The 18,806-nt window shown below is 37.5% G+C and overlaps 1 protein-coding gene across 3 annotated transcripts in view; it reads left to right on the top strand.

Moving 5' to 3' along the window:
- Nucleotides 1-2,201: 2,201 nt before the first annotated feature.
- The window catches only part of rb1cc1.L (RB1 inducible coiled-coil 1 L homeolog), a 77,266-nt gene continuing 60,661 nt past the window's right edge, over nucleotides 2,202-18,806 (top strand). For 2 of the 3 annotated variants that reach the window (XM_018267989.2, XM_041566423.1), the window contains exons 1-5: nucleotides 2,202-2,357; nucleotides 9,670-9,799; nucleotides 14,111-14,237; nucleotides 15,927-16,097; nucleotides 17,866-18,068. In XM_018267989.2, the coding sequence (XP_018123478.1) occupies nucleotides 9,729-9,799; nucleotides 14,111-14,237; nucleotides 15,927-16,097; nucleotides 17,866-18,068 (572 nt within the window). In that variant the 5' untranslated portion in view covers nucleotides 2,202-2,357; nucleotides 9,670-9,728. Of the gene's footprint in view, nucleotides 2,443-9,669; nucleotides 9,800-14,110; nucleotides 14,238-15,926; nucleotides 16,098-17,865; nucleotides 18,069-18,806 lie in introns of all 3 variants that reach the window. The other variant, XM_018267990.2, reaches the window with a different exon arrangement.

The raw sequence follows: 18,806 nt of genomic DNA, 5'->3' as shown, positions 1-18,806 counted from the left end.
AAGCACATACCTCATTTGCAGGCTTGCAGCCTACTCCATGTCTGGCAAGTGTTTCACCATGCCCTCTGTAGTGCACATTAGTGCACGTCCTTGTGTTATGCATCCGCACCGGCGGTAGCGACCGTGCACGGGAGGTAGAGCTTGTACCCGCGATTGTGCACAGCCGTAGCTGGGTGCGAAGTGGCTGGCTGGGTTGCCTGGGGCGCCCCCAGCTGGCCTGGCCCGGCACTGATTACGCCCTGCCTTCACACCATTGTGAGGGTTAAACCCCTAAGAATAAGAGGTCTCATCCAGAGCAAATATTGGGGGTAGGGTTGTTCACTGCATCAATCATAGGGGATTAGGGTTGCCACCTTTTCAGAACAGTTTTACCGCCCGGTGGTGGGGGAGGAAATAAAAGGGGTGGGTCATGATGCAAAGTGGAGAGAAACAGGCCATGATGTAAAAGGGGTGGGACCACATCACGCGATGGCCAGAAGACGGAGAAAAGGTACGTTTCCAGCGGAGGGCCAAGGGCTTTTGTTAAGGGTATTACAAATTTACCGGATACATTGCTGGTACATTTGTGATACTAGCCCTGGCCTTGGCAGGTGCACACCCTACTGTTCACACCTAAGTCCCAGACTGAAACTGGCCACATTATTCACCTGGTCACACTCATACAAATTGCTGAAGGGCACCAGCACCATGTCACTCTATGTAGTATATTTTGGAGTGGTTCTAATATGTTTCCCTGTCTCCTACTCTGTTCTGCCTTCCCTATGCTCCCTGTGTGTGCCATACTCTGACTTCCCTATGCTCCCTGTGTGTGCCATACTCTGCCTGCCCTATGCTCCCTGTGTGTGCCATACTCTGACTTACCTATGCTCCCTGTGTGTGCCATACTCTGCCTATATTTGCCCTGCTCTTCCTTTGGAACATAAGCCTGATATTTTTCTGGGGGTTGTTAGCGTTTGAAAATAATTGTTAGTGGTTTAATCATGTGCTGGGGTCTGTGTTATCCACAGAGGAGGATGAGGCGTATGGATTTAAAGGTATGTCTTAATATGACAACTTTTTTTCACATATGAGTGATATCCCTGCAGTTAGCATTTGCTTATGTATGTAAACCTGTTCTTGTGGTAACATGGGTGTGGTTTAAGTGGGTCTGGTCTAAAAACAGAGAGTGGCTAACACTGGCATCCATTATTGGCCCTCCACCATGTAGGTCAGAAAAATTCTGCCCCTCGGTACCAGAGAAGTTGGACAGCGCTGCTATAGGGGATTCTGTCTGGTTTTCCTAATTTGGAAAACCAGGCAGGCAATTTTGACAGAAAAACCCTGGCTGTCTGGGTCAAAACCCAGGTGGCAACCCTAATTGGGGTAAAGTTAATGTATAGATGATGCCAGTGTCGGACTGGCCCACTGGGATACCAGGAAAACTCCCGGTGGGCCCAGGTGTCAGTGGGCCTCCTGCTTTTAAACATTTGGCCTATTTCATGGCCATTCCCTATTTCTTCATGGGAAAAAAAGGCTTGATAATGGAAGATTAGAGAATAGCAAGTGGATATAAAAGACTAGGAGAAAAAAGAGGTTAAGTGAGGAAAGGAGGGATAATAGTTTGGAAAGTGGGCCCACAGTCTAAGGTTCTCTGGTGAGCCCCTGGCATCCCAGTCCGACACTGGATGCTGCTCATTTTATTACAGCCTTACACACAAAAGATAAAATGATTGCATTTGCGACACAGCCTATCAGGAAATGTAGTAAACTTTCCCAGCAGGGCGTCTTTCTCAATAGTAGTCATATTTCTACCTGCCCAGTAACCCATAGCAACCAACCAGCTGCAGAAAGAACAAGGAAAGGAAAGATTTATCAGGTTGCCATTACTTTCAGTTCGCCGAGCTCGCCCACATACTGTAATTAACTCACTGCTCTGGTTACTTCATTATCCGGGAAATTACACTACCCTTTCTATTTCATGTCTATTCAACTTTCCCTTTAATCATTTTGGCATCTTATCCTTTTTACGAGCCAGCGCCACATAACCTGACCCACCCTACTGGAGTCTGACCAACAAATTGGCAATAACAGGACAAATCCTCTATATAACACAGCACACGCCTAATCCGGGAAATGGGCGCGGCCTCTGTCACTCAGTGACGTCATCCACGCGTTACTCCGCCTCCCGAATTCTATCCCCGTTTTCCCTAGGAATCCCGAACTGTCGCGAGAGATTGATTCGCTCTCGCGATGTTTCAGCCGCCGCCGGAAACAGGCAGCCTGTGGGAAACTGAGTCGTCAACAAAAACAACAAAAACAAGAGGCTCTTCCTGACAACTAAAGCAGACACCAGGAGGATATGACAGCTCCGCGGATCGGTGGGTGGCAGGGCAAGGGCTTAGCAAATCATACACGGAAGAGCTGCTTGTCAGGGTGGAAGTGTAGAAAGGGTCTCCCTCACTGGTAGGCAACTCCTCCCCCGGCCTATGAACGTGAGGCCACTGCGAGATACTATACAGGAACGTGTCTTAGTGTCACTACTTGTCATTAGTGTAGGTCACCTCTAGTGATGAACAGTAATGGAGCCTGCTTGTTATTTTCTGTGCTATAAATCTGCCAACATGGCATGTGACAGGGTATTTGACAAGTGTGTGGGCTGTGACAGGACATTGCACAACTGTATAGTGTGTCCCATTCCTCCCATACAGCCCTCAGAATCTTCCCAGGTCTACATGGCACTTATAGAAACCACATTATTCTGCCCACCAGCCTTCAGGTACATGTGGGACCCCAGTTTCTACTTTAACATATCCAGCTCCATGTCATTGCTACTAGTAACTGTGTTTTCTATGGTTTAGAGCAGCAACACTGTCGGCTTTATAATACTCCTGTCATTAGGGAGACAATCATCTACTCCAGTTATTTTAGGAGACCTTGTTGCATTTTATTATTAAGTGTTAATTATTTTTTACAAAAACCAGGACTGGATAATTATTCCCCTATTGACATGCATGATATCATTGCTGTCATATTAAAGGGGTTGTCCCCCTTTAAAGGAGATTCAACCCATAACTAAAAAAAACCCCTACCCTACATAGACCCCCCCCCCCCAGCCAAGCTGCTAACCCGGGGAAATGCCTCTAACTTTTTACTTACCCCTCAGTGCAGATTCAGGAATCACAGTTCACGGCAGCCATCTTCCAGGTCTTCGGTAATCTGAGACTGAGACCGGCAAAGCAGCGCCTGCACAGTTAGAGCAATTACTGTGAATAAACCGAAATAGATGGAAATTGCAGTATCGCCGGAAGAAGACCCAGAAGATGGCTGCCATGAACTACAATCCCTGAATGTGCACCGAGGGGTAAGTAAAAAGTTAGGGGCATTTCCCTGGGTTAGCAGCTAGACTGGGGGGGGAAGGGGGTCTACGTAGGCTAGGGTTTTTTAAGTTAAGGGTTGAATCTCCTTTAAAGGCGAACAACCCCTTAAATATGACAGCAATTTGGGGGGGGGGGCTACGTAGGGTAGTGTTTTTTAGCTAAGGGTCTAATTCTCCTTTAAATGAACTTTTACTGGAATGTAGTGAGTGATATTCTGAGACAATTTACAGTTGGTATTCATGTTTTATTATTAGTTGTTTTCGAGTTATTTCGCTTTTTATTCAGCCGTTCTCCAGTTTGGAATTTCGGTAATCTGGTTGCTAGGATCCAAATTACCACAACAGCTATGCACTAATTTGAATAAGAGACTGGAATATGAATAGGAGAGGGCATGAATAGAAAGACGAGTAATACAAAGTAGCAATAACAGTAAATCTGTAGCCTTACAGAGATTTTAGATGGGGCCAATGACCCCCATTTTAAAGCTGGAAAGAGTCACAAGAAGAAGGCAAACAGTTGAACTACTATAACAAATAAAAAATGAAGACCAATTGAAAAGTTGATTAGAATTAGCCATTCCTAGTTAATATAAAGGTGAAATACCCCTTTAAGGAAATGCTGTCCACATTCAGTAGGGTGACAGGTAGTCCTGGGTTTTGATCACATATTGATTTTCTCAATCCGTGATATGTATGTTCATTAGTGATTTAATCCTTATGTGATTAGTTTCAGTGTGTGCTTGATGGCTGTTTCATTTGCCTGGATAAAGCCATTTTTCCAGGGTAATACGAACATTCCAAAACTTCAAAGGAAGAATCAGTAATGCTAATGAGCATTCTAGTCACTCATTTATATTGCCATTTTCAGAATACCAGAGATCTAGAACCTTTTCATGAACGTAGACCTGAGTTACTCTGTATAACAAGGGCAAGGCTTAGTTCTAGTTATAATCTCTTGCTATGTCTCCTACTTTGTGTAAAGTTCCTGGACTGGTAATGACATGTATACTATAAGACATTGATAGTTAAGCATGTGCTTGCCAATTACATCATATATACATAGTTAGATTTTGGATGACAATCATGGGCTGATGGCTTTCTATACAGGTATGTAACCTATTATCCAGTCATTTGGATCCCCCGTACTTCTTAGTCTACTACAAAATAATTATGACATTAAATAAACCCAATAGGATTGTTTGGATCAAGTACAAGGTACTGTTTAATTAATACGGAGATTTAACAATTTGAAATGTTTGATTAAAATGGAGTCTATGGGAGAGGGCCTTTCAGTATTTTGAAGCTTTCTGGAGAACAGGTTTCCAGATAACATATCCCATGCCTGTAATCTTTTTGGGATCACTCCTCAAAATTATTTGTTCTTAATAATAATATGTAAAATGCTGGACCAGGTTGTGAAGATACTCCGATATCGGATTCCCTAACTTTATGTCCTCAATAAAGTAAGGTTGTAATACAAAAGTAAATGTATGTGGGAACAGACACACCAATGCAGAAACTGTGCTGCTACATTGTTTAATTGCACAAATGTTAACTAAACAACGTAGCAGCACAGTTTCTGCATTGGTGTATCTGTTCCCACATTGTTTGTTCTTAAAGGAGACATATAGGATAAATGAAAAAAACACTAATTTTGTAGGCAATTATGAATAATATATGGTGTTGCTTTTACATGGTGCCAAAAAATATTATCTTTAAAAATAGCCCCTTTATTGGAGCTCCCTATAGATGTTCTCTGGTCCCTGTCTGTGTTTCAAATGAGGGGTGGGTCCTAACGGTCCCTGCCAGAAGCACAGTAGGAGGGGGACAACCAATCACAGCCCTGCAGTCACACAAGCACAGACAGACTTCAGTTCCCTATATGGTCCTGCTAGCTGCTGATTGGTTCCTGTCATACAGTGCAGTGAGCTGAGAGCCACTGACTCCCCTGCACAGCCTGGGAATTCAGGGAGCAGGAAGTGGAAGAGAAGGGAGGGATTATTAGGGTTTTTGCTGAAATATTCAATAAATCAGCCTGAAACACTACTTTTTTTTTTTAAGCACAATTCTTCTATATCTAAATGAGTATAATGCACTGGTACATTCTTATTTTTTATACAACGTGTCTCCTTTAATAATGCCCTGCCTCATGTCAGTTCAGTAGTAGTCGCAGAAAAATAAAGCTTAATCGTGTGTCTACTATATGACAACTTACATTTTCTGGGATTACTGATTCCTAACTGCATTTCCCATTAAGTTCATCACTAACTGATCAGTGGGAATTCCTAGTGTTGTTATTCAGTGTCACCTATCCCTTGTATAGCCAAGTATGAATATGTCAAACACTTTACTGTGTGGTCTGGAAATGTTTCTGTTTTCATTTTTGGTTGATAATTCATTCTAGGAGATAATTGTATCTGTGTTCTGTATTCACTGGTGAATCTCACTAATTACACTGGGAAGCATTTCCGACTAGTACTATTGTTTGTGTTACTTACATTCTTTATTCTAAAATCGATATATTTATGCTGTAACATCCCACACCTTGCCTGAAGGTATCATTATTTCATTAACCTGTTATGAATAGGATGTCAAATTTTATTAAAGGAACAGTAACACCAAAAAATTAGTGTTTTAAAGTAATGGAAATATCATGTACTGTTGTCCTGCACTGATATAACTGATCTTTTTGCTTCAGAAACACTACTATAGTTCATATTGAAAAATTGAAAATTGAAAAAAGGCTATTGCACAGGTTAAATAGTGGATAACAGACACACCATTATGTTCTACAGAGCTTATCTGCTGTGTATCCTGAGCTTTTTCTCGTTTGAATGGCTGCCCCCATTGCTACACTGCAGCTCATTTATATAAATAATAGTAGTGTTTCTGAAGCAAACACATCAGATTTACCATTGCAGGGCAACACTGCATTTTATTTTTATTACTTAAAAACACTTTCATTTTTTTTATTTTACCGTTCCTTTAATACATTTTTTTTAATCACAGATAAGTGCAAATTTCCCTATTTTCTGTTAGTAACTGCACCCAATCGGCACTGTATAATTATTAATTTTGTCCATATTCCCATTATTGACACAGAGTTGCAGAGAGTAAAATGATGGTATTCGTGTAACTGAATTGGCATAAAACAGAGCTCTGCACGTTCTTCCAGTCATTCACTCTGTTTTACCCTTTAAGGAGAACTAAACCCTAGAGTTAAAAAAAACCCTACCCCCCTACCCTACATAGACCCCCTCCCGCCTAGCTGCTACCCCGGGCAAATGCCCCTAAGTCTTTACTTTACTCTGTGCAGACTCTGTCCAGCGGAGTACACGGGCGCCATCTTCATCTGCTTTAGTAATCTTCGGAATTAGACCGGTGCTTCAGCAATTTTCGTGAGTTTTGGCACATGTGCAGTTGTCGCGAGACAGAAAACTGCATGCACCGCTACGCCGATCTCATTCCAAAGATTACTGAAGAGAAGAAGATGGCTGCCGTGAACTCTGCTGGACAGAATCTGCACGGAGGGGTAAGAAAAGACTTAGGGGCATTTGCCCCGAGGTAGCAGATAGGCTGGGGAGGGAGGAGGGAGGGGGTATATGTAAGAGAGGGTTTTTTTTAACTTTAGGGTTTAGTACTCCTTTAAAGCACAGGAAATTTCATAATTCCTTGTAGGACAACCAAGATATGTATTGAAATGTTATATCCCTGAAACTGCTACATCCCACCATTACCATGACATCTTAATGGTTACTTTGAAGCAAGAAATGTAAACCAAAAAGGGGAAGATTGTTTGTTTGTTTTTACAATGTTACAGAAATAGCTATCTCTTAAACCCGGAAACCCAATATTTAAAAAGCTGTAATTTGTTACTTCAATTTAAGCAAACATGTATAAGGTTCTCTGCGATAATAAAACAGTACCTTGTACTTGAAGGTAACTAAGATGCAATAATCAATATTAGTGGTAAAATAATCTTGTTGGGTTTATTTAATATTTTAATAATTTTTAGTAGCCTTAAAGGGGTTGTTTGCCTTCAAATTATTTAATAAATTTTACAAAGATAGTATATTGACAGAAATATAAATAGATAAAATGATAAAACGTAGATTGAGAATATATCAAAGTAGAATAAGAATATATAAGACAAGAGCTACCGAGTAGCAGTACACTTCCATTGTTCCCATAATTAACACTTCCATTGTTCCCATAATTAACCTGCGACAAAACGCTTTAACATTCATAACTGCATAAATCAACTGCAATTATGTTGTTCAGGCTATTTCACTTGCTAGACTTCCAGATAGGTCGTAATTATACACAGATATATCCTCCATTTGACCCTCTTTCGGCCTATCCACCCAGTTAGAACTATTTATTTAGAAACCTGAAATAATTCAAATACTTTTTTCAGTTCAGTTGGTTTCAGATAGATCACCAGAAATAAAGACTTTTTTTCAATTACTTTCTGTTTTCTACCTGAGACCGTTTTTCTAATATTAAAGTGTAAAGTTTAATTTTTCACCTTCTAAACCAGCTACAGGAGGGGAGTCGCCAACTCTACCTATTCTAAATTGATACATATAGTTGATCCATTTGTTATCTTTGTCCCTGCTGACCAGAATCCCTGAGTTAGCTGTTAAAATTGATTCAATAGATACTACTGAGAAAAGTATGAACTAAATGTATCAATTAAATGTAGCAAATTGTAACAGTTCAAAATCTGCTCCTGCATCACTGAGATCCCAGACTGAAACACCAGAGACAGGAACATTAAACTTAAATTTTGGGAAAAGGGAAAAAGCTATTGAAAAAGGTCTTTTAGTTTTGTGAACAATCTGAAAACAACTGAAAAAAGTGTTTGGAAGGTGAACAACCCTTTAAGATAAGGTGATTCAAAACCCAGGTCCCAAACAAGATCACAAACAAACACACACAACTCAAAAAATAGACCACACTCACAGGGCTTATTCTATTCAAAATGATTTATTCAACGTTTCAGCCCTGCACTCGGGCCGTCTTCAGGAAGCGTTGAGTGCACGGCCCGAGTACAGGATTGAATAAACCACTGTTTCTAATTTTTTATATTCCGTGACAAATAAATGTGTATGTGTGTGTGTGTATATATATATATATATATATATATATATATATATATATATATATATATATATAATTTTTATATATTTTTTATATGTTACATTGTATTTGGGTGATTCATTTAGGAGGAATTTTGTATATGATCTCAAGGTTCATTAATGGATCAGTCATGCTAGCTGATCCATATGTGTGAAAGAGCAATCTATACACACCTAATTACACAGAATGACGTAGGGAATATGATAATAGTCTGTGAGTAGCATTCAAGTTGTGAATTAATTAGTGACACACAATATTTTCACGTACGCATGTAGAACCATGGTGATTTCCTGCAGGCGACAAAGTGTCCTGTACGTCATTACGTACCACTTAAAATTTCAAGAGCCGCATTCCTTATTGTGCTATTCAAGAGAGCTAGTAAGACAACTAGCCTTGCAATGCATTTCTTAAGGGGCCCTTATGTACGGTATTTGTTGCTTTTTGCAAGGATTTCTAGGCCTTAATGTTTCTTGTCTAGTCACTCCATTCATATAAACAGAGTGTTTTGTTTCTCATGCAAAGATATTCAATAGCCTCAACAGGCCTCTTTGAGAGTTATTGCAAGAATCTCATCTTAAAAGTATTGTTTTATTCAATTTTGTGGACCTAGACTGATATAAATTATATAGATTTATGTCATTCCAATTTTCCAGGTTTGAAGTCCTGGATCATTGCTGCTATTGAGTAGCTGAAACTTTAGGCTGGTGCAATAAGTTCAGTATATAAAATATGGAATTTGTAGCCATATTAATTTTTAGGGTTTAGTGCTCCTTTAAGTCTACTAGAAAATAATTTAATTTAAACATTAAATACACCCAGTAGGCAGTTTTTTCTTCCAATAAGGATGAATTGTATCTTAGTTGGAATCAAGTACAAGGTACTGTTTTAATATTACAGAGAAAAAAGGAAATCATTTAAAAAAAAAAATCAATTATTTAATTAAAATTGAGTCTATGGGAGACAGACTTCCAGTAATTTGGAGCTTTCTGGATACCGTTTTTTGGATAATGGATCCCATACCCGTATTACAAAACCTGCATGGAACAGCTCCAAGGCATGTGGTTTGCAATAAATGTCTAATATATACAAGTTAGCATGTATTGTATACATATTTAAATAAGTTATTAATCTTTATGCTTTCTAACAATGTTTTCTATGTTTTTTTATTATAGTCTCTAAATGAGCACAGCAAAGTTAAAAGCAAGATCTAGAGGACCTTAGACCAGCCATCATGAAGTTGTATGTTTTCCTGGTGAACACTGGAACAACCCTGACTTTTGACACAGAGCTTGCAGTGCAGACGTAAGAAAATACTATTGTCTGTGTTCTTTGTGTTTACCATTACAAAAACTGTTTGTTAAGCTATATAATTTAAAGGAATTGTTTAGTATAAGAATAAATACTGGGTAAATAGACCGGCTGTGCAAATTTAAAAATGTTTCTAATATAGTTAGTTTGCCAAAAATGTATCTAACTATAGCTATAAAGGCTGGAGTGACTGGATGTCTAACATAATAGCCAGACCACTACTTCCTGCTTTGCAGCTCACTTGGATTCCACTGATTGGTTACCAGGCAATAACCAGAAATTTGCTTTTGAGTCTGAGCTGAATGCTGAGGATCAATTGCAAACAGTTATGTCCCATGTGGCACCCTTACAGTTGTTGACTAACTCAGAGTTATAGAGCTGAAAAGCAGGAAGTTGGGTTCTGTTCTGTTTTGCTAGACATCCAGTCACTCCAGCCTTTATGCATGACATTTACTAACTATACTAACATTTTTTATTTTGCACAGCCTATCTATTTACCCAGTTTTTATTTTTACACAGTTTTTTTTTTTAAAACTGTTCCTTTAATTATGGACAAGTATTAATCTCTTTCCTGTTGGGGGCTTTGATTTTGCACACATTGTGGCATACATCAAGCAGTAATCTGTAAACTGGCATTTAAGTCTTATGGGTGCTGCCATAGATCTTGCAATTGCAACCTACAGCAGGAAAGTACTAATTCTGTAAATAAAATTATCTCTGTATCAATATTCCTATCTTATATTGTATAATAAATATTCTTTGGTGTGCAATGCAGTGCAATGAATTACATTTGGCACCGATTTAGCAGCAATTGTGCATCCATGATGTGCAAAGAGCATTATGACACACACACCCCTATGGCTGCATAGAAGTTCATTTATTTAAATTATGTAAAACTAATGGCACACAAGACATTATATTTGCCATTTTAATCAGACCCAATGCACTGGTGGTTAAATCTTTTATTTAATACTGTATCTACCGGACACAATGTGCCATCGTGATGGCAATGCAGGAAATGTGTCTCAAAGGGGTTGTTCACCGTTCAGTTAACTTTTAGTATGTAGAGAGTGATATTCTGAGACAATTTGCAATTGGTTTTAATTTTTTGAGTTTTTTGAGTTATCTAGCTTTTTATTCAGAAGCTCTTCAGTTTGAAATCTGGTTGCTAGGGTCCAAATTATCATAGCAACCTTGCATTGATTTGAACAAGTGACTGGAAAATAAATAGGTGAGGACCTGAATAGAAAGATAAGTAATTAAAAGTAAAATTTGTAGCTTTACAGAGCATTTATTTGGGCTCAGTGACCCACATTTGAAAGCTGTAAAGAGATTAAAGGCAAATAATTATACATGATAAAAAACAAATAATGAAGAGCAATTGTAAAGTTGCTTAGAATTGGCCATTCTTTAGAATACTAAACGTTAACTTAAAGGGGTGGTTCACCTTTAAGATAACTTTTAGATGTTGTGGAATGATCAATTCTAAGCAAAATATTTATTTTGTATAGGATTTTAATTATTTTCCGCCTTCTTCTGACTCTTTCCAGCTTTTTAATGGAGGTTACTGACCCCATCTAAAAAACACATGCTCTGTATGGCTTAAAATGTATGATTTTGCTACTTTTTATTACTCATCTTTATATTCAGTCCTCCCCTATTCATAGTCCAGTCTCTTATTCAAATCAATGCACTAACGCTAGGGTAATTTGGACCCTAGCAAACAGATTGTTGAACTTGTCAACTGAAGAGCTGCTGAATAAAAAGTTAAATAACTCAAAAACCACAAACAATAAAAAATGAAAAACAATTGCCAATTGTTTCAGAATATCACTCTCTACATCATACTAAAAGTTAATTTAAAGGCGAACCACCCCTTTGAAATGGGTCTTCATGAAAACATTGTTTTCAGTCTTAGTAAAGAGGTGACAAAATTCACTAAGACTAATTCATAAACACTGGGCAAATGGGCACCTGGGCAGTAACATATAGCAGTCAGTCAGTAATTAGGTTTTTGTTTTTTTTTTACAGCCAGCTGCAGGTAGAAAAACGAAAACAAACATCTGATTGGTTACCATGGGTTACTGCCTGGTTGACCAGCTTATAAATAACCACCCCATCTGTCTTAAAGCTACCAATATAGGGTAAACTTATATTTCAATCAGGCCTAGACTGGGAGTCAAAATAGGCCCTGCCATTCCAAGTACAAAGAGGCCCAAACAGCCCCCTACCAGCCCACTATATGGTAACTTTCTATGGAACCATACAGCAGCACCTCTGGCATTTGCCAGAACCCACAGATTGCCAGTCCGGGCCTGATTTCAATCCTTACAAAAATTGTGGCGTAGCTGGCCCTTTTATTTTCCCTGGTATGCATTTCATTTAATTCATTCAGATAAACCTCCCTTGAAAGCACACATAATATTAACAATAAAGGCTACCGCTAAATAAAGTTGCAAAATGTTACAGAACTCTAATTATTCCTATTATTCTTGGCTTTTACTATATTAACTACTTCTCTAACTTTATTTACTTGCTTTATTACAATATTTTGCTTTTACAGTTATCTTACAATTAATTTGCTGAGTTTAACTAGCAATACTGAGTTCTATATAAACAAGCCACACCCTTTGTTACGACTCTTTTGACTTTGCAAATCCATTATACAGAGCGTTTGTATGTGCACTGGTAATCTAATTGTCTGCCATCAAATAACCAAACATGGAGTAGCTTTAATTTTCCTGTTTGTTTATTTTAACTGAAGAAATAAAAAAGGCAAAAATACATTTATTAAACTAATTTGTACATCTAGCCTTTTACCGGTTTTATAGAGGCATATGTAGTGAGCATAGTCCACTAGTGTTTCGATTTGCTGTAACTGCTTATCTCTGATATTGACAAGTTTTACATTTTTAATTAAAAAAAAGTATAATTTTTTTTTAAAAAAATCACAATGGCTGTGTTTGGTTGCCGCCACACTTAAAGCATTCTTCTAATGATAGTCATGTCAGCAGTAGTGTTTGTCTTCATTATATAAGTACTAATTGTTGCCCTGGTTCCCCTCCCTCACCTTCAACTTTCTAATGAGTTTAACAATCAGTTGGGGATCTCAGGTGTGACCTTGCAGTGTGGCGTTAGTGTTGTGTTGAGGCTGGGTCCATAGGATTAGCGATTATCAAAAATATTTTGGCATTTAAACAAACTAAAAATAAAAGGCACAAAGTATGCTGCCTCGCTCACTTTATCAGGCCAGATAAACAGATAACAACTGAATTTATTGCTGTTCTTACTTGCTTATTATCAGGGATGGGCGAATTTGACCCGTTTCGTTTCGCCAAAAATTTGCCGCCAGCGAAATGTTGCAGACGCCCATTAAAGTCTATGGGCGTCAAAAAAAAATTTGTTGCGCGTCTTTTCGGCGAAACAAGGTGGAAAAATTCGCCCATCCCTACTTATTATTCTTTTCAAGCACTTTACTATTCATCTTCAATTTTAATTTTGAAGGAGAAGTAAACCCTAAAAATGATAATGGCTAAAAATGCCATATTTTATAGTCTGCACCAGTCTAAAGTTCCAACTTCCCAGTAGCAGCAATGATCCAGGACCTCAAACTTATCACAGGGGGTCACAGTCTTGGAAAGTGTCTGTAACACTCACATGCTCAGTGGGCTCTGAGCGGCTGTTGAAAAGCTAAGCTGGTACAGAAGCCCAAAACATAATGTTATAACATTTCTAGCCTGCTTCTTTAGTTAAGATTTAGTTCTCATTTTTTCCCCTGGGTACTATGATAATGTAAGCCCTTGCAGTTTAATGTTAATTACAAGTCTGAGAGCAGCAGAACCAAAACTGTAAATAAATAAAATAAAGCAAAAATTGTAAACCAACAAAAGATTATTTAGAATTCTGCTGTCTTTGTACTAAACCTTCATTCCTTTAAAATGCATACCAGGTAACTTCCCAGGATTATGTAAGTATGGCTTTTTTTTTGGGGGGGGGGGAACAACACACAAAGAATTATCAAAGACTGCTTATATTCCAGGTGAAAAGTATGCAATTATGCAGAATTTTACAATTATCACCCAAAAACACTTCCACACAGTGACTGGTATCAGAAGCAAATGTAGCAGTACTGATTTCACTGCAGCTAGCCACACATGACAATCATTTTTGGCCATATAGGTTGCTGTGTTTTAATAAAAATCTATAGTTATTACTAGTCTATAGTACTTTTTTTCAGTAAAACAGTCTCAGAGGGGCTTTTAATTATGACTTCTTAATTGTGAACTGTTTTTTTCTCTCTTTTAGCGTGACAGATCTTAAGCATGCGATCCAAACAAAGTACAAAATTGCAGTTCATCTTCAGATACTTGTTGTTAATGGAGGGGAGTGTATGGCACCTGATAGAAGGGTCTGTAGCTACAGCGCTGGTACAGTAAGTACACATTTTGCTAGTGTATGGTTTAAGTATTAATTACCATAAAAGGGATTAACAGATGTAATGTAGAAATGCAATGTAACAATTTTACAGGTTTTTTAAGATATAGTAATATAATAGTTAAGGCTTAAAATAAAATTTACCCGTAAATGGGTATATGGTCAAAACTCTGATATACTGATTGAAGCACAGCATTCCAAAGCGTTACAATGCCAAAAATACTGTATGTAATAAAACACAGATTATGTGAAGTTTTGGAGTGCTGGCCCTTCTTCCTTCCTTCCTTCCTCCTATATTATAATTATATAATACACAAAAGCCATGAATATCTTGAAAATTATATCCTTATAAACGGTGAGAACTGATGTCATCAGTTAGAAACGTTGAGTAGTGATGTCATTTTTGTCACATGACTCACTAAAATAAATGTGTGTATTATAATAAGTAAAGTGATGTTCTGAAACGTTGATGGTGCCGGGTCAGAACCCTTAGTTCAATAAAGGCTTTTAAGAAGATTTCTTCTGGGTGGTGCGGGTTCTGTTTTTTGGATGTTCAAATGGACATGGCCATGGCATGACCTGCACCCATATGACCTGCACCCATTACTGGTATGAAAAATAGGTGCTGATTGCTGTGTTGTAAATTGTAAACCTTTAGTATATTAGTATAGCACAAAATATCACAGTGCAGTATTATTAAAGCTTAACTAAATCAAATGGTAATTTCATCAAAGGGGATAGATAGGTTATGATATTCATGTCTCTTTGTACAGGTATGGGATCCGTTATCCAGAAAGCTCAGAATTACAGAAAGGTGCCTCCCATAGACTCTCCTTTATAATCAAAGAACCCAATTTTTTTAAAAAAAATAATTGTAATAATATTTGTAAATAGATAGGCTGTGCAAAATAAAAAATGTTTCTAATATAGTTAGTTAGCCAAAATGTAATTTATAAAGGCTGGAGTGAGTGGATGTCTAACCTAACAGAACACAACTTCCGTTCTGGCTGCTATGTTAGACATCCAGTCATTCCAGCCTTTATACATTCCATTTTTGGCTAACTAACTATTTACTAGTTTTTATTTTTACACTGAACAAATTACTTTAGGAAGAAGAGTTCAGCAGGTGCAATATTACAAAACCTTTGTTACCAAGGTCTGAATGTAGAACAGAACTCTACTGCTCTGTCAGTTTATATAGAAAAATGAAAGAAAATTTGTTTTTTTGATGGCTCTTTAGAGTTTGTCAGTGTGTCTTCTCAAATTTACAGTTGTCCCATTTCCAATATCTAGTCCCTTACCAATGGGAAGTGAAGGGCTTATAAATGATTAAATTCTCCATTGGGAAATCTTAGTTTTTGGTAGCTGGCTTTCTTGAGATTATGTAGTTGATAGATAATCTCTGAACATATTTTTTATATCGATATCTAATACTTTTGCACTCAAGTTCAGTCCCATAATAAGTGATCCAAGGGTTCCAGTTGTCTCACGTTTGCAAAGTGTATTTTAGTTAGAGGATCTTTTGTGATTATTGTTCATTTTTAATGTCGGGAGATGTGAATTATATGATTGTTCCAAATATCCTCTTAATGTTTAAAAAAAGTCAGTCTTTATTTTAAAAATCTAGAGTTAAAAGAAAAGGAATTAGCTTAGTGTTTTCACTTAACTCTTAATTTCCTTTCCTTAGGACACAAATCCAATTTTTCTGTTCAATAAGGAAATGATACTCTGCGAACGCCCACCAGCGATTCCCAGGACAACATTTTCAGCAGAGAATGAAATGGCGTTAAAAGTTGAAGAATCACTTATGATGCCTGCAGTCTTTCACACAGTCGCCTCTAGAACACAACTTGCAGTGGTGAGTTGTTTTGCGTTTGTGCGTAATTTATCTGTTTCCTCCATCAAGTATATCTGTATTCTGATGCAATAATGCAACAAATCTTTTACGTTCTAAAAGGGCATTTATGACTGCAATTGCAATTTGCAAGGTGCAAGTTCAGATGAAAATCACCATGTTTTTTTAAACTGCTGTGGGAACCTGTGAACTAATGCAAAGTATAGAGTGTTGGTAGCTCTAGGGTTCCACTGGCTTTTTTTCAGCATTAGAGGCAGCAAGGACATCACTTGCATGGAAGAGCAAGGAGTAATGGAAGTGCCTTCCTTCAATGAAAAGAACGAAAAGTACAGCATTTGCATTCATGATCTTTGCCTATAGTCCGTGGTTGCTAAATAGTGTCTTTGTTCTCATAAAACTCTGACCATTGGAATTTTGCCTTTGATAATGGAAATCATTTTTTCATAAGCTTTTAAGGCTAATCTATATCTATGTTGATGCCAGTATATGAAACATCACTATGCTAGTACTGAAAGCCTCCAGTCTTTTGCACCATGCCATGATCCTCTGCCAATTTCATTCCCTATCCTGCAGGCATCCGGCACAATTATTTTTTTTTTCCAACCATGTACAGGTATGGGACCCGTTATCCCAAATGCTCGGTACCCGGGGTTTTACTGATAACTGATCTTTTCATAATTTGGATCTTCACACCTTAAGTCTACTACAAAATCATGGAAACATTAAATAACCCCAATAGGCTGGTTTTGCTGCCAATAAGGTTTCATTATATCTTAGTTTGGATCAAGTACAAGGTACTGTTTTATTATTAAAGAGAAAAAGGAATTAATTTTTAAAATTTTGGAATATTTGGATAAAATGGAGTTTATGGTAGATGGCCTTCCAGTAATTCAAAACTTTCTGGATAACGGGTTTCTGGATAACGGATCCCATACCTTTATGGATATACTATATATACTGTAGTGCAAAAAAATCAATTTCCCTTCTTGCGTGAAAAATAAACTAACAATTTGCTCCTTTGAGCAACACTGTAGTAGAAGCACTTCTCTATTGCGTGAACTCTTTCCAAAATGTTCATTTTTACTACAGGAACAGCATCCCTTATCTGACAACTCATCATCCACAAAGCACTACGGGAGTCCATTTTAAGCTAATAATTGTAATATTTAAAAAAAGATTTCTTCTTTTCTCTGTAATAATAAACTAGCACCTAAGTTTAATTAATGTTAACATTTTTTTTTTACCAGATTCGAGTCCAGGAGTAGTTCAGTAAGAAAAACTTATCGTATCCAGATTCAGTTCAATGAGAAAACTTATCTCATCCTTTATCATTTGAAAACTCAATAGAAGTGTATGGAAAAATTCCGAATTGAATTATGAGATACAGTTTTCTCTTTAAATTAAACCTAGACATTAAGGTATGGTGTATCCAAAATAAGAGAATGACTGCTTAACCACAAATCCCCAGGTCCCAAGCATTCAAGATACATGCTATAGTACTTATAGATTTCTTTGTGCATCCTCAGTATCACAGGCATTAATTGCAACACTGCAGATGAATAAACAATAAGTAGCATTTAAAAGATAGGCAGTATTCAGGATGAGTTTTTTTGTTTTGTCTTTTAATATTATTTATTCAGTTCACTTAATGGCAAACAGAAGTGGCACAGGCACAATCTGAGTCTCTGAGCCACCTGAAAAACCTAATAAAAGAATATTCCCTGTGTGCCATCAGCTGTATGTTAAATAATTAAAAAAAAATTTCTTCCAGGAAATGTATGAAGTCGCCAAAAAGCTCTGCTCTTTTTGTGAAGGTCTGGTCCATGATGAACATCTACAGCATCAAGGATGGGCAGCCATTATGGCAAACTTAGAAGACTGTACACATTCGTACCAAAAGCTGCTTTTTAAATTTGAGAATGCATATACGAAGTATCTTCAGTCTATAGACGACATTAAACTAAAATTAACAAAGTAAGTGTACAGCTATAATATGTTTTCTTTTATTTGTTTTTCCCATTGACAACACAAGGTGCTAGTAATGAAAGTACAGTACTATGTCCTGGCAGATGGTGTAGAAATCAACGGTTAAATACTTGTCTGCCAGTAATGAAAGTACAGTAATATGTCCTGACAGATAGTGTAGATAACAACCATTAAATACTTCCGGATTTTAGAACAGACAGTAGCCTGAGAGCTGATAGCTTTACATGCCTTCTTTAAAGGAAAACTATACCCCCAAAATGAATACTTAAGCAACAGATAGTTTATATCAAATTGAATGACATATTAAAGAATCTTACCAAACTGGAATACAGTATATATTTACATAAATATTGCCCTTTTACATCTCTTGCCTTGAACCACGATTTCGTGACTCTATCTGTGCTGCCTCAGAGATCACCTGACCAGAAATACTACAACACTAACTGTAACAGGAAGAAGTGAGGAAGCAAAAGGCAGAACTCTGTCTGTTAATTGGCTCATGTGACCTTACATGTGGTTTGTATGTGTGCACAGTGAATCTTACGATCTCAGGGGGCGGTCCTTATTTTTTAAAATGGCAATTTTCTATTTATGATTACCCAATGGCACATACTACTAAAAAAGTATATTATTATGATAATGGTTCATTTACATGAAGCAGGGTTTTACACATGAGCTGTTTTACTCAGTATCTTTTAATAGAGACCTACATTGTTTGGTGGGTAT

This window comes from Xenopus laevis, chromosome 6L (assembly GCF_017654675.1).
Source record: "Xenopus laevis strain J_2021 chromosome 6L, Xenopus_laevis_v10.1, whole genome shotgun sequence".
Taxonomy (NCBI): Eukaryota; Metazoa; Chordata; class Amphibia; order Anura; family Pipidae; genus Xenopus; species Xenopus laevis.
This window is presented reverse-complemented; position numbering and strand designations above follow the sequence as displayed.